At 43.0% G+C, this 13956-nt stretch overlaps 1 protein-coding gene and 1 long non-coding RNA gene across 2 annotated transcripts in view; one reads left to right on the top strand and one right to left on the bottom strand.

The window, feature by feature from the left end:
* Positions 1-6628: 6628 nt before the first annotated feature.
* Positions 6629-13082, bottom strand: LOC147014308 (uncharacterized). The gene is made up of 4 exons (XR_015050721.1): positions 12635-13082; positions 12368-12509; positions 11749-11828; positions 6629-9730 (listed from the first exon to the last, which is right to left on the bottom strand). It is a non-coding gene; the product is annotated as an uncharacterized LOC147014308 (long non-coding RNA).
* The window catches only part of LOC147014307 (cadherin-7-like), a 48937-nt gene continuing 44543 nt past the window's right edge, over positions 9563-13956 (top strand). The window contains exon 1 of the mRNA XM_085852208.1: positions 9563-9910. Within this exon, the coding sequence (XP_085708334.1) occupies positions 9563-9910 (348 nt within the window). The remainder of the gene's footprint in view (positions 9911-13956) is intronic.

Below are 13956 nucleotides of genomic sequence, written 5' to 3'. Positions count from 1 at the left end.
GTCATGCAAGTTTTTATGTGCTTTGGCCTGAGCTTCACTGTTGACATTGGTGATCATCATACACCACCACAGATATGTGCTCGTTATAACTTGCCAGCTAATAACTCCACAATATTTATTTTGTTATCCTCATCGCCACTCCCAGTAAAGACAAAAAAGACTGTACCATTTGTGCCTTTCAATTCGATTTCCCTCATTACGGCCTTCCTCATTTGGGGCTCGATGGGAAGAAAAATTGCCTTCTGGGCTTCCCTCCCATCCGCAATAGTCCGTGATATACATTTCACCAATTGTTAAAAAGGGCTGGCGAAATTGCCTGGAGACTTGCCCATATGGTACTGCCTTCCAATGTTTTACTACATCAGTTTAACGAAATTAACACAGTGGCATGTCCTTTTTGTATGCTCTGAAGACCTTTTCCATCCATATGTAGATTGTGCAAGACTCACGTCTCTCTTTGAGTTATCACTGCTGCTACATAGGATGAACTTGTCTTTCTCCGTGCGTTTTTTTTTTTTTTTTTTTTTTTTTTTTTTTTTTGGAATACCACTTGGTTGTAAAAAGAGCTCAGAGACTGCTCTTGTAAATTTCTTGATTTCTATTGCAAAATTGGCAATCTACAAGACAAGAAAAGCAAAGCTCCTTGCAAATGCTGATATTTTGTGTGATGTAGTGGTAGTTTTTAAGGCTCTTGTCATGGCTAGAATACGTATGGAGTTCCTTTTTTGTCAAATGAAAGATGATTTGCAAACCTTTGTGCAAAAATGGTGTGTAAAGAAAGGTTTTTGTAAAGTTGATAATTGTAAATTGAATTTCTTATTCTAGTGTCAAAGATGGGGTGATTTTTTTTATTTTTCGTGTTGTTAGGTTGCACATGTTTGAAACTTCAGTGATTTTGTGATTATTTGTATGACTTGTGTGATTTTCTTACCTTTATAAATAAAAGAGCTTCAAAAGTCAAAGTCCCTCTCTTCCTCTCTTCCTCTCTTCCTCTCTTCCTCTCTTCCTCACACCCTACCCTCCTGCAGTGTATAGCAACATTTGGTGAGGAATCGCTCTCCATTCCTCCCCCCCCCACCCCCTTTTCCTTGCTCTTTCCCCCTTCCTAGCTTACCCTCCCTCCTCTCCTTTCCTCTCCCTCTCCTCTCCCTCTCCTCTCCCTCCCTCCTCTCTCCCCTCCCTCTCCCCCCCACCTCCTTAATATCCCTGTTCACGAAGCGATGGGTTGTATTTGCTAGTAATCAATAAAGCTATGGATAATTGTATTGTAATGTATGTGACATTGGGTTCATGGATGATTTGGGAATGTGGTCCATGATGGTAGCATGTTCGGTTAATGATGGTTATTTTTGTTCAGAACGAGCATGTGAGGCGAGACTATGTGTTCTTCAAATACTGCTAGTTTAATCTACTATAGTATGATTATAGAATGGCAATTACCAAGCTTGTTGAAAAAGAGTTGCAACTAGAAAGCTCATCTCCATTTCCCACCAAACCTGGGTTGTTCCATGACAAAACAATATTGACATGTGACACAAATGCAGGCAACTCCATAGTTATGCAACCATTAAATTACCAGACCAATTTCATCACTAGTTAACGGATCATCAATGACAGTGTAGAATAAACCGGCCATGCAACGTAGAATTTCCAAACATCTGACCATGGACAATGGTAGAAGCAAGACAGCCTCACACATTATATTTGTTTAAAATCCCAATTACATTTCTGACTTTCATTTGACCATAGTAATCAATAATTTCATTTAATTTCCCCCAGCTGTGACTAGGATGTTGTAATTAAAATGAGAATCGTCCATCTAATAAAAATGTTGACAGGGTAGCGAGTCTGCAGCTCTTTTTGATTAGTTGGGCAATTCTCATTATAATTGATCATTGTAGTTGCAGCTTGGAGCAGTTGATTAGATGAGAAATGATTGATTGCTCCTGCCAACCGGAAGGTCAACCTTTTCTGTTACATGCAGGCCAAATGAACGATTTATTTCAATTATGATGCATTGTAAAGTTTCGAAGCCTGATGTTGGCTAAACAGTTAGGGTGACTGGTTTAAGATCTTAGGATCCTGAGTTCAACCCCCTTTTTATCCTTGAATTAACACCAGGTGGGTTGACTCAGCCTGTCATCCTGAGGTTTGTGAAATGAGTACCAGCTTCCTGGTAACAGGGGCATTGCATCAGCGGCACCGCCATGCCCCCAGAAAATGATGCAGCCAAGCAGCCACAAGTTGCATCTGAATAAATAAATAAAATAAAATAAAATAATGTCTCGTGTTTTCATGATTTCTGGAAAAGCCATCTGATGATGCAAATAACCATGTGACACAAACTGAATGGAGAAAGCAGTAGTCTACACTGTGTTTTAATTTTTGCTAAAGAGCTTATCCACTTGACTATTTATTTCTATTTTTTCAACATATGAGCATACTCATAATTGCACCAAAATATATTTCAAAGGGTTTTTTTTTACCCTCTGCTTTATAAATAAAGCAATATTTTTTCTATCTCATATTTGAAAACATTCATGTAAGTTGTACTTGCTAATTACATCATTACAACATCAATTCGACCTTGAGTGAATTATATTCCCCCAGCCGCACCTCCGCTCTCAGCATACACTTCCGGTGGGGAAAAGCATAATTTACACTTGAGGGTTCAGTCAGTTGATAAATTTACTCCCAAGCATTCCTAAAAATATAGTGTTCGACCTTTCATGCTACAAATCAAAACTAACTTTTTTGCAACCTGTGGAGTTATTACACCAGGTGGGGTTGACGCAGCCTGTCATCCTTCCAAGGTCAGCAAAATGGAGTACCAGTGAATTGGTAATAAGGGCATTGCATCAGCGGTGCCCCCATACTCGGCTGGCAGTGGCGATGCACCGTTGTTCATCGCCAATGAAAGCATGAAATCATGCCACCACAATAAATGGATAAGTAAAAAAGTGGCCTTGGCCTTTGACATTTTAACCTCCAAACAATCAGCTTCCAGCTTTTGATTGGTAAACCAATTCAGTGACCCAATATGCAAGTTTCATAAAATTTCAGGTCAATTGGAAGAAAATTGATGATTTTATGCAACTATGACCTTTGACATGATCTAAAAAAAAAAAATAATCGGCTTCTAGCTTTTGATTGGTGACCCAATTCAGTGTTCCCTGCCCCCCCACACACACACACACACACACACACACACACACACACACACACACACACACACACACACACACACATACACACACACACACAATTGCAAAACCCATCTCTCACTGCCTGGTTAATGGGCTAATTAATATGCACTGTATCGCCAAAAGTATGTGGCCACCTGCTCATTCGACATCTCATTCCAAAATCATGTGCATTCATTTGGAGTTGGTCCCCCCCCCCCTTTGCTGCTATAACAGCCTCCACTCTTCTGGGAAGACTTTCCACTAGATGTTGGAACATTGCTATGGGGATTTGCTTCCATTCAGCCACAAGAGCATTGGTGAAGTCGGGCACTGATGTTGGGCGATTATGTCAGGCTTGCAGTCGGTGTTCCAATTCATTCCAAAGGTGTTTGGGGTTGAGGTCAGGGCTCTGTGCAGGCCAGTCAAGTTCTTCCACACCAATCTGGACAAACCATTTCTGTATGCGCCTCGCTTTGTACACGGGGGCATTGTTATGCTGAAACAGGGAAGGGCCTTTCTCAAATTGTTGCCACAAAGTTGGAAGCACAGAATCGTCTAGTGTGTCATTGTAAACTGGAGTGTTAAGATTTCCCTTCCCTGAAACTAAGTGGCCTAGCCCAAACCATGAAAAACATCCCCAGACCATTATTCCTCTCCACCAAACTTTACAGTTAGCACTATGCATTCGGGCAGGTAGTGTTCCCCTGGCATCCGCCAAACCCAGATTCGTCCGTCAAACTGCCAGATGGCGAAGTTTGATTCATCACTCCAGAGAACGTGTTTCCACTCCTCCAGAGTCCAATGGCGGTGAGCTTCACACTACTCCAGCCGACGTTTGGCATTGTGCATGATGTTCTTAGGTTTGAGTGTGGCTACTCGGCCATGGAAACCCATTTAATGAAGCTCTCAACGAACAGTGCTGATGCTGACGCTGATTCCAGAGTCAATTTAGAACTGAGTGAGTGTTGCAACCGATGACAAATGATTTTTCCACGCTATGAGCTTCAGCACTCTGCGATCCCGTTCTGTGAGCTTGTGCAGCCTACCACTTTGTGGCTGAGCTGTTGTTGCTCCTTGACATTTCCACTTCACAATAATAGCACTTACAGTTGACCGGGCAGCTCTAGCAGGGCAGAAATCTGATGAACTGACTTGTTGGAAAGATGGCATCCTATGACAGTGCCACGCTGAAAGTCACTGAGCTCTTCAGTATGGCCCATTCTACTGCCAATGTTTGGCTATGAATATTACATATGGCTATGTGCTTGATTTTATACACCTGTCGGCTATGGGTGTGGCTGAAATAGCAGAATCCACCATTTAGAAGTGGTGTCTCCATACATTTGGCCATGCAATGTATGGCCATGCAATGTATGTGCTCTTTCTAACCACTGACTCACTGATTGACTGATATCAAAGATCGGTACCTTCCGGGTGATGTAAAAAAGCTGAAATTTAGAGTGCCGTGGACATCAAAGCTGATACATCAGAAAATATCACAGAATAGTCGGACAACTTCCATAAATGAAATATATATATATATATATATATATATATATCTGAAAAATCAAAATGTTGGTGAGCAGCTCAAGATAATGGAGAAGCATGGTTCGTATGCTTACACAATGTGTAAGCACACCCCACGAGTAAGTGAATAACTTTAACTCAAATCCCTGAAGTTTGCAGTTTCTGTGGTTATGTTGACTTGCTAAATCTGCTTTAGGTCTGACGAAGTGGAAGCTTGTGTTAAATAGCTCATTGCACCACTTTGGCAAGTCATATCAGTATCAGCCCTTTTGCATCCCAAGCACATTTGCATGACTCAACAACACCTCATCACCTCCTGTGTTATTCGATAATGCTTCCATTATTTCCTAAAGGGCTATATTAGCATTTGTAATGCCATCCACATGAGGCAAGACTGAATCTGCACTCACTGCCTTTTCAGTTTGGAGAGCACAATCATGACCATCTGACCTCTGCCGTTCATGTCCATGAGCAAACAGACTTGATTGTCATCCAAAATGATTAAAAATTCCTCACTTTAAGTTGTTTATTGGCTTCTAAATTCACGAGATGGAAAGCATGTACAATGGGGTTATTAATAGCAAGAATAGAGCCAAAGATCATTTAATTCCATGCTGGATACCTCCACCAATCATCTGAAACATGATGGAGACTTGTTAGGTGCCTCGATCCAATATGGGGCAAGAGGAAGGGGTGGGATAGTAGAGTAAATTCAATGAGTGATTCTCTGTAGAATTTATGTTTAAAAACTTGTTGTTTTTGTATTTCCAAGGTATGTTGTCAAATGTCATTAAAGGTGCATCATGTATCAGCTCATTGCTTCACAAAACACATTTAGTGGATACCTGCATAAATGGACATACGATGGAATTTTAGCCCCTTTGCCTTTTTCTTATTACCCTCGCCGGAGGCGAATGTGTTGCATTTGGGTCTGTTTGTTAGATTTAGTAAGTATATTAATGACTTCTGTCCTCTGTTTGTGTGTGTGTTTGTGTGTTTGTAGGCACGATAACCCGAGAACAGAAGAAGCTACCAATGTCAAATTGCGCCACGTGATTCAGGAGGGTGATGGCTAGTGCTGATTAGATTTTGGTCAAAATCGGTCAAAGGTCAAGGTCACAGTGAGGTCAAACATTCGATTTTTGATGGTTTTGTACAGAATCATCGTAGAAACTTCTGGTTTGCGTCGCTATCTTCTCTAGAGACAGCTTTTATTAGACAAGGTCAGAGGTCAAGTTGACGATTTCAGAAGTAGCAGTCTATGACTGCTTGTTACTTACGAAATCTAAAGATTTCGTAAGTATATTGATGACTTCTGTCCTCTGTTTGTGTGTTTGTTTGTTTGTGTGTGTGTTTGTTTGTAGGCAGGATAACTCGAGAACGGAAGAAGCTACCAATGTCAAATTACACCACGTGATTCAGGAGGGTGATGGCTAGTGCTGATTAGATTTTGGTCAAAATCGGTCAAAGGTCAAGGTCACAGTGAGGTCAAACATCGAAAACATTCGATTTTTGATGGTTTGGTGCAGAATCATCGTAGAAACTTCTGGTTTGCGTCGCTACCTTCTCGAGAGACAGCTTTTATTCGACAAGGTCAGAGGTCAAGTTGACGATTTCGTAAGTACCAGTCTATGACTGCTTGTATCCAAGTGAAGATCTCTAGTGCTGTATGTACTATAGAGTAAAAATGAAAAACACTGCAAATTGTACTTGCTTATGATGGTGATGATGGGCATTGGAGGTTATTGAGATAACATCGACGTCTCTGGCTTAGAGTCGTCAGGGTTATCAGACTTTGTGCAGAAGGAGGTAATTTTTGTCTGCTTTGTCTTGTTCTGCATGTCCTTATAACCTCCGTAAGGTGCCATGGCAGCATACATCTCGCACTTTAATTTCAAGCATCTCTCCATGAAGACGAGCGAAAATCTCTCAATATATGTTCCTCATCTTGCTTTATCCCAAGTGTTCTCTTTTATGCTCCTCAACTTTACCTTATTCCCCCTCTTCGCTTCAAAACAAACAAACAAATATTTTCACTCAAAAAAACAAGCACAAACTCATTCTGGCTATTTCCTTCCTTGGTTCATTCTTTATTTCTTCCTTTCTCATTACCTCCCAATTGAACCAACATTCCTGATAATTGAATTAATTTGCTTCTTATTTTAAAAGCTTTTCATAACATTTTATTAAGTTTAATTTGCCTTGTATCACCAAAACCCACATGTTCTTCTTCATAACTATGTACTGTCATGAACACCCCACAATGTAATTAAAAGAATATAGTGAAAAGGAAATCACGCGATATCAAACTCGATCACGTGATAGTCAGTGCAGCACGATATTGAAAGAGCAAGTGTGAGGTGAGATGGAGATACAGGGTTGTGTATTCCTCCGCGCCAGACCATAATCGAGTGAATGACCCATGCCGCGATGGGCACATTTTACCACAACAATTCAACCAAGATAGAGCGAAACCCGCGTTCGGGGAGGGCCTGCTGTATCACAGTGTTTAGTTTGATCTCTTCAATTATGAATAAAAAAAATTCATTTGGAAAAATTGTTTCTACATAATTCACAATTCTTCTAAATGTGGCATTATTGGTAAGGGTGAATACTCTTGCAGGCCACTGTAACCATATGTTTGGATATTGGTGGCTAAAATATGTGTGATATTCAGAAAATGGTTTGAGTTGTTGTTGAGCACCAGACAGTTCTCCTGAACAGGCCCCTGGCACAGAGACAACCAATCAATCTCCCAGGAATGACTCGGAGATACCCCACATTGAAGATGATGCACCACCGTTTTCATATATATAGAGATCAGAGACAAGAGGGAGTGGGCCAGTCCATGGGGACCAATCGCCTCTGACCGTGGCCACGTTGACCTGACAAATCCAGGCAGCAGGGAAAAGGGGGGAAGATTTGACCTCCAAATTGTGTTGGGGGGGGTACAATCACCATGAGGAGGCATCACCGGTAGTTGCATGTTTTGAGTTGTGACCTATGGTGATCGCCGGGTTGCGATGGTGATATTTTGGTAAAGTTGTGCAGCTTATTGTGTCTGCTGTTGCTAACTGCATTGTATAATTGGCCCAATTTCATCGTCTTCTTTTTGATTACCAATTATTTTTCGTCACTTTGTCGACTCTGTTTCTATTTTCCAACACAACCTTTTAATAGTTGCCAATTTTTAAATTTAATTTTGAATGAAAATGGGTCAAATAATCACCAACCCTCACTCCCCTCCCTTGCCCTTGCCTTTTTCACACGCAAGTTCTCAGGTATATGGCGAGGAGCTTAAGCATACAGGACAAGCATATTAGTGTACTTTTATATAACTTGTTAGGACATTCATAGATGTTGGGCAAAACAACACAATAAATGGGTTGTAAGCATCGCTGCAAGACATAAAATGTGCTTCATTGAGAAAGTCAGGGCTTTGCCCTTATCACAATTTATGGGTCTTTTAGGGTTGTTATTGCATGTTGAAAATGAATGTGTTTTTGTTTATAGAAATTGTTGAACCCAATGGGTTCTGTGACTCACTTTGTTTATTTGGGCTACCATGTAGAGACAATATGATGAATGCCTATTCATATCAGTAAGGGAGTTTATGGCCTGGTGTTGGCTTAACGGTTAGGATTGCTGGCTTAAGATCTTAGGGTCCTGAGTTTAAGGCCCTGTAATGTCGTTGAATTAACACCAGGTGGGTCAGCTCAGCTTGTCATCCTTCCGAGGTCTGCAAAATGAGTACCAGCATGCTGGTAACAGGGGGCATTGCATCAGCGGCACGGCTGGGCCACCAGAAAATGATGCAGCCACAGGCTGCATACAAATAAATAAAAAAAATGTTTATGGGCTGGGAAAGCAAGAAGAGTCTCAATAATTAAACGTTATAAATAAAGGGAAACTAGCAGTAGGGGCTTGAAGAGTGGAGAAGGAAGAGTGAGAGAGAGTGGTGGGATGGGAGAAATTTGGACGAGATATAGTACGGTCTTGTATTGGTAATTTGGCGATAAGGGAGGACAGTCTTAAACATATGCCATTTTGTTTGCCATACTTTAATAAGTTTTGCATTCACAGTCAGCAGTTAATTTATTTATGGAGATCAAAACATCCTAAAACCCACCCCCCACCTCCCTCCCCTCACCCCCCAAACAAAACTTTCGAAGCCAAACTCACCCACTCCTGGGAAGAATATAACACTGGCTCGAAACTACATTTTAAAAGAGTGAACAGTTGTGTCTCGTTTTGCTTCCACAGAACCATTTCATACAGGATCGGCAAAAAAGCACTATTTTTAGATGTCCTTTCAAAACGAGTACATAATTTTGTGTTGATACCTTCTTCAAATTCCAATGATGAACTCCAGCTTAATCATGAGGGTGATAAAATTCCTCACCCAGGAGGTTGCTTCAGCAACATTTTATTTATTTAGAGGGAAAGTGCTTGTACCTTGGGGGTAGACAACTCACAATGATATTCAGATTACTTCACAGATACTACCCCTAAATTAGATATATGCTTTTGCTACAGATAGGGCTCACGGGGGGGGGGGGGGGGGCTGGCTGGCTTGTAATGCTGGCTATATTCATGCAAGACTTGGCAAAGTGTTTCTTAATAATTACCTTTTATGATGTGTCTGTATTTGCAGGTAAACCTGACAAGATACTTCTACAACCATCTCGTAGTGCAACTTTGCAGCCCATGCACATCATCTATCATTGGTGGATGTCATGCAGTTGACATCCTTATCACCTGGAGAGAGTGCTAAAGCCAAACACTAATTCGTTTCATGATATTGGAATGTGGTGAACGTTTGGAAAGTGCAAAAAGTGCAGTTCTTGGTTATGTGTGGAACACATCACACCATGGGCATTGCAATGATGTATCTGCTGGTAGCCTGTCTCCCTGCATCACCCTGGCTTTTCCCTGTGGTACAGGGCCCAGGTCAGGCAGAAGGACAAGGCACAGAGCAGGAACACAAGCTGAGGCTTGTGCTGGAGCAGGCAGACAATCTGGAGGTAAAAGAAGAAAAGGATCTAGGTGTAAGGGACTGCACAATGAATGGGCTGGGGGGTACACGTGACCATTGCGCAGGCGGCAATGTGCCACGAAGACGCAAACGTGGCTGGGTATGGAACCAGTTCTTTGTTCTGGAAGAATACACAGGAAAGGAGCCACTGCATGTGGGCAGGGTAAGTCAGCAGCTAAATTCTGCACATCATTCATTTTAATGGATTATAAAGAAGGAAATGTGTACAAGAGATATAATGGAAGACATGACGATGAGTGTCATAATATATGAGGTATATTGGAACTTTCTATGAATTTCTTGCTTTCTTCATACTTGTATACCAATTCTTTTCAATGATCTGTTGACTTGCCTGAGAACCGACAATTGTGTGTGACATAGGGCCAATGAGTGTGTGACAGTCTTGGGTCAGGAAGTGTTTTATAAACTCAGGGAGTTTATAAAAACTAGGAATGTTTTTGACAATTTGGTGAACAATAATCAGTTTCCTTGTTTCGTTTTTTAATTTGTAGATTGCTCCTTGTTGCCAGATTATTATTAGACCGCAGCTTTATTGGAATACAGCTGGCACTGCCAGCTATCTTACAGCTTTGGTTTTGTTTCTTGGACTGAGGGATATTTTCAAGCATAGATATTCTTTGTCAATTGCTACATGGATTTATTATTTGTGGTAGATTCTGTGGCCTTTTTCTACCATTGACATTTGCATGGCATTTCATTTTTAAACTTGTAATATTGTTCTCAAGTCAATTTTAATTTATATTTGGTGCTAGCAAATACACAGAAATATTAAGGGGGGAAAGAGAGGGGGGAGAGAGAGAGGAAGGGAAGGAGAGAGGAGGACAAGGAGGGCAGGAAGAGGAGAGGGGGAGGGAGAGAGGGAGGGGGAAAGAGGGAGGGAAGGAGAGAGGGAGAGGGAAGAGGGAGGGAAGGAGAGAGAGAGGGAAAGAGAGGACAGAGGGAGAGAAAGGAAGGAGGGAGGGAAGGAGAGAAGGAGAGAGAGGGATATATATATATATATATATATATATATATATATATATATATATATATATATATATATATAGATATGGGGGAGTGAGGAGGTGGTGAAGAAGGTGGGGGGGGAGTGAGGAAGAGAGTGATGCCTCACCAAATGGCACTATACACTCTGGGACGAGGGGTGGGAGCGAGGATGGGGGAAAGAGGAGGGGAGGAGGAAGTGGAGGAGCATGGAGGGGAAGGGATTGTTCTGGACTTGCGTTCAGTAGGGGGACTTGAGGGGAAAAGGTGAGGGGGGATGTTCTCGACTCTCGTTGGTTCGTGGGACTTGTGAAGAAAGTGTGGGTAGGGGGTAGAACATGATTTAACAAAATGTGGTGCATTCAAACACCATGCAGAGACTGCCCAGATATGTCCATGGGGATGGAGGGGGGAGGGTTTTGGAATGAGGGAAGCATGAGGGGAGGGAGAGGGAAGGCAGCATGTTGGGAGGGGAAGGAAAGGCAGTGTGAGAAGGCAGCATGAAGGGAAGGGAGCAGAAGGCAGCATGGCTGGAGGGGAGGGAAGGCAGCCTGCGGGGAGGAGAAGGGAAGGCACCATGAGGGGAATGGAAGGCAGCATACTGGGTTGATAAAACGTGCTCAAGCAGCAAAGTCTTCTTTTTAACCTCCGGGTTATATATAAAACCGGGAAGGAGAACTTGAAACCCATGCTATCTACCTGGCAAAGGCCTGCCTGCATGTGTGCGTGCTTGCACATACAGTGACCTTTGCACCCCTGTGGTCAGCTCACTTCAAATCGGATTTGTACATGCTGCATTCTGGGGAAGCCGGTTTAAATTCAAAGCACAAGGTTTGCGAGAAGGCCGTGTAACCTCCACCATGGCCCCACAGGCCCAGGTGTGAGTTTGGTCTGTGCACCTGTGGAGCCTACGCACTGCACACATGTATCCAAGCATGCAGGCATCCACAAAGCCCAATCTACCCATTTGTACCATATCCGTGTGTGCTGTTTACATACCTCTTCACGCATGCAGCAACTGCTGCATGCATGCAAGTTCGCACATGCAGTGACCCTTGCACTCCTCTGGTCGGCTCACTCTGAATCAAATTCGTACATGTTACACTTTGGGACAGCTGTTTTAAATTCACAACTATATCTTCAGTCCTGAATAGACCTCCAGACATCTTCCTCCAACCTCCTCGTGGTCCATGCTAACTGTGCACATGCTCCGGCGACATACTCATCCTTCGACTCGCACACATGCATGGATTCTCACTGGCATGCTCTGCACACTGTGCACTACACACATGCATGGATTCTCACTGGTATGCTCTGCACACTGTGCACTACACACATGCATGGATTCTCACTGGCATGCTCTGCACACTGTGCACTACACACATGCATGGATTCTCACTGGCATGCTCTGCACACTGTGCACTACACACATGCATGGATTCTCACTGGCATGCTCTGCACACTGTGCACTGCACACATGCATGGATTCTCACTGGCATGCTCTGCACACTGTGCACTACACACATGCATGGATTCTCACTGGTATGCTCTGCACACTGTGCACTACACACATGCATGGATTCTCACTGGCATGCTCTGCACACTGTGCACTACACACATGCGCACTGCACGGCATGTCCCACATGGCTTCGGCGTCGCAGCACGACTGCTCCCCACGTGCCGAAGCATATGGTTCGTGAGATGACTGTGTAACTTCCACCACTGCATCACAGGCCCGAATGCGAGTTCAGTCTGTCCGCCTGCAAATCCCATGCACCACACAGACATAACTAAGTATACAGGTATGCACATACCCAAGCAGAGAGTCCCTTTACAAATCCAAATCTACCCATTTGTACCACGTCCGTGTGTGCTGTCTATGTACCTCTTCGTGATTGCAGTAACCGCCGACTGCAGCCCCTGATCGGGACTCAAACTGCGTGTGTAATACCACAATCGACCGTGGGGCGTTCACCAAGTGGCTTCAGCACTCAAGCAAACACTCCATTGAGATGGTTGATAAGGAATTGCTGGCTTGGCAAGCAATAGCCCTCTGATTAGTAATGGGTCATGCCTGCAAAAACCAAAACATTGCTTATTTCTTAAAATTTTCACATTTCGACAGTTCTGATCTGACAGTCCTTCGACAGCCTTTCGTGTTTGATGGCATTTCCAGAGCTGCTAGGCTCTATATACGCCACGCACCTAAACTTTCCGAGCATGACTGATTTAATTTCCACACACGGTTAATAAAACGCTGTGCAAAATTTAACCTGAACCGATTTTCAAAATTTCAATGTCAGAATTGAGCTTAACAGCAGTTTCAACTTCCGCAAAAGTGTTCATTTGGAATATAATTGAAATTCCGCATTGATCATTTTTAAGAGTGATTTTTTTTTGTCTTTACCTGTGTATTAACTGCACCCCCAACTTTTACCTTTTTTGCCAATAAAAAAGTGTGGTTTATACACCCGAAAATAAAGATACATTATATGATGAAGACTGAGATGATGTGGGTCAGGCAACAGAGAATGAATATCAGGTTAGAGGGGAAGGAGATCAGACAGGGAAATAGGTTTGAGCATCTGGGAGGAACAGTGACTGGGGATGATAAGCCAGAGGTGGAGGTGCAGAGGAGGGGGATTCAGGTGGGTGCAAATGTGTGGAGTAGGGTGGAGGGAGTAAGTAATGGTAGACAGAAAGATATCAAGGAATTTGAAAATGTTGTGTGTAATGCTGGCCTACCTTTACGGTCTGGAGATGGTGACACTGACGGAGAGACAACGACAGAAGCTGCAGGTTTGTGAGAACAACTAGGTCAGGAGGGTTGTGGGAGTGAAGAGGGTGGATACAAGGAGGATGGATGAACTGAAGGAGGAGATTGGTAAGGTCGGGGTGGTTGGAGAGTGGAGTGAATTGGCTGAGGACAGAGGGAAGTGGAGGAGTATCATGGTCGAGGGAGGACAGAAGTTTGGTGCCATCGGACCTCACCCCTGATAAAGGGAAGAGGAGGAGAAGGAGAATACATTGCTCACGTTTTTCCTCGGTGAAGGACATGATGGTAGAGTAAAAACTATAACGGCACTCTGTAGAGCGCGTACCTCCCCAAGGCGGAACACTTCACGTTTTGTATCCCACTGGTAGGCTGGATCTGCATCCGGACCTTAACCAAAATCTAATCAGCTTATTCCGATTTCCTAATCAACT

This window comes from Eptatretus burgeri, chromosome 13 (genome assembly GCF_056783735.1).
Source record: "Eptatretus burgeri isolate ZD-2024b chromosome 13, Ebu_testis_v1, whole genome shotgun sequence".
Taxonomy (NCBI): Eukaryota; Metazoa; Chordata; class Myxini; order Myxiniformes; family Myxinidae; genus Eptatretus; species Eptatretus burgeri.
This window is presented reverse-complemented; position numbering and strand designations above follow the sequence as displayed.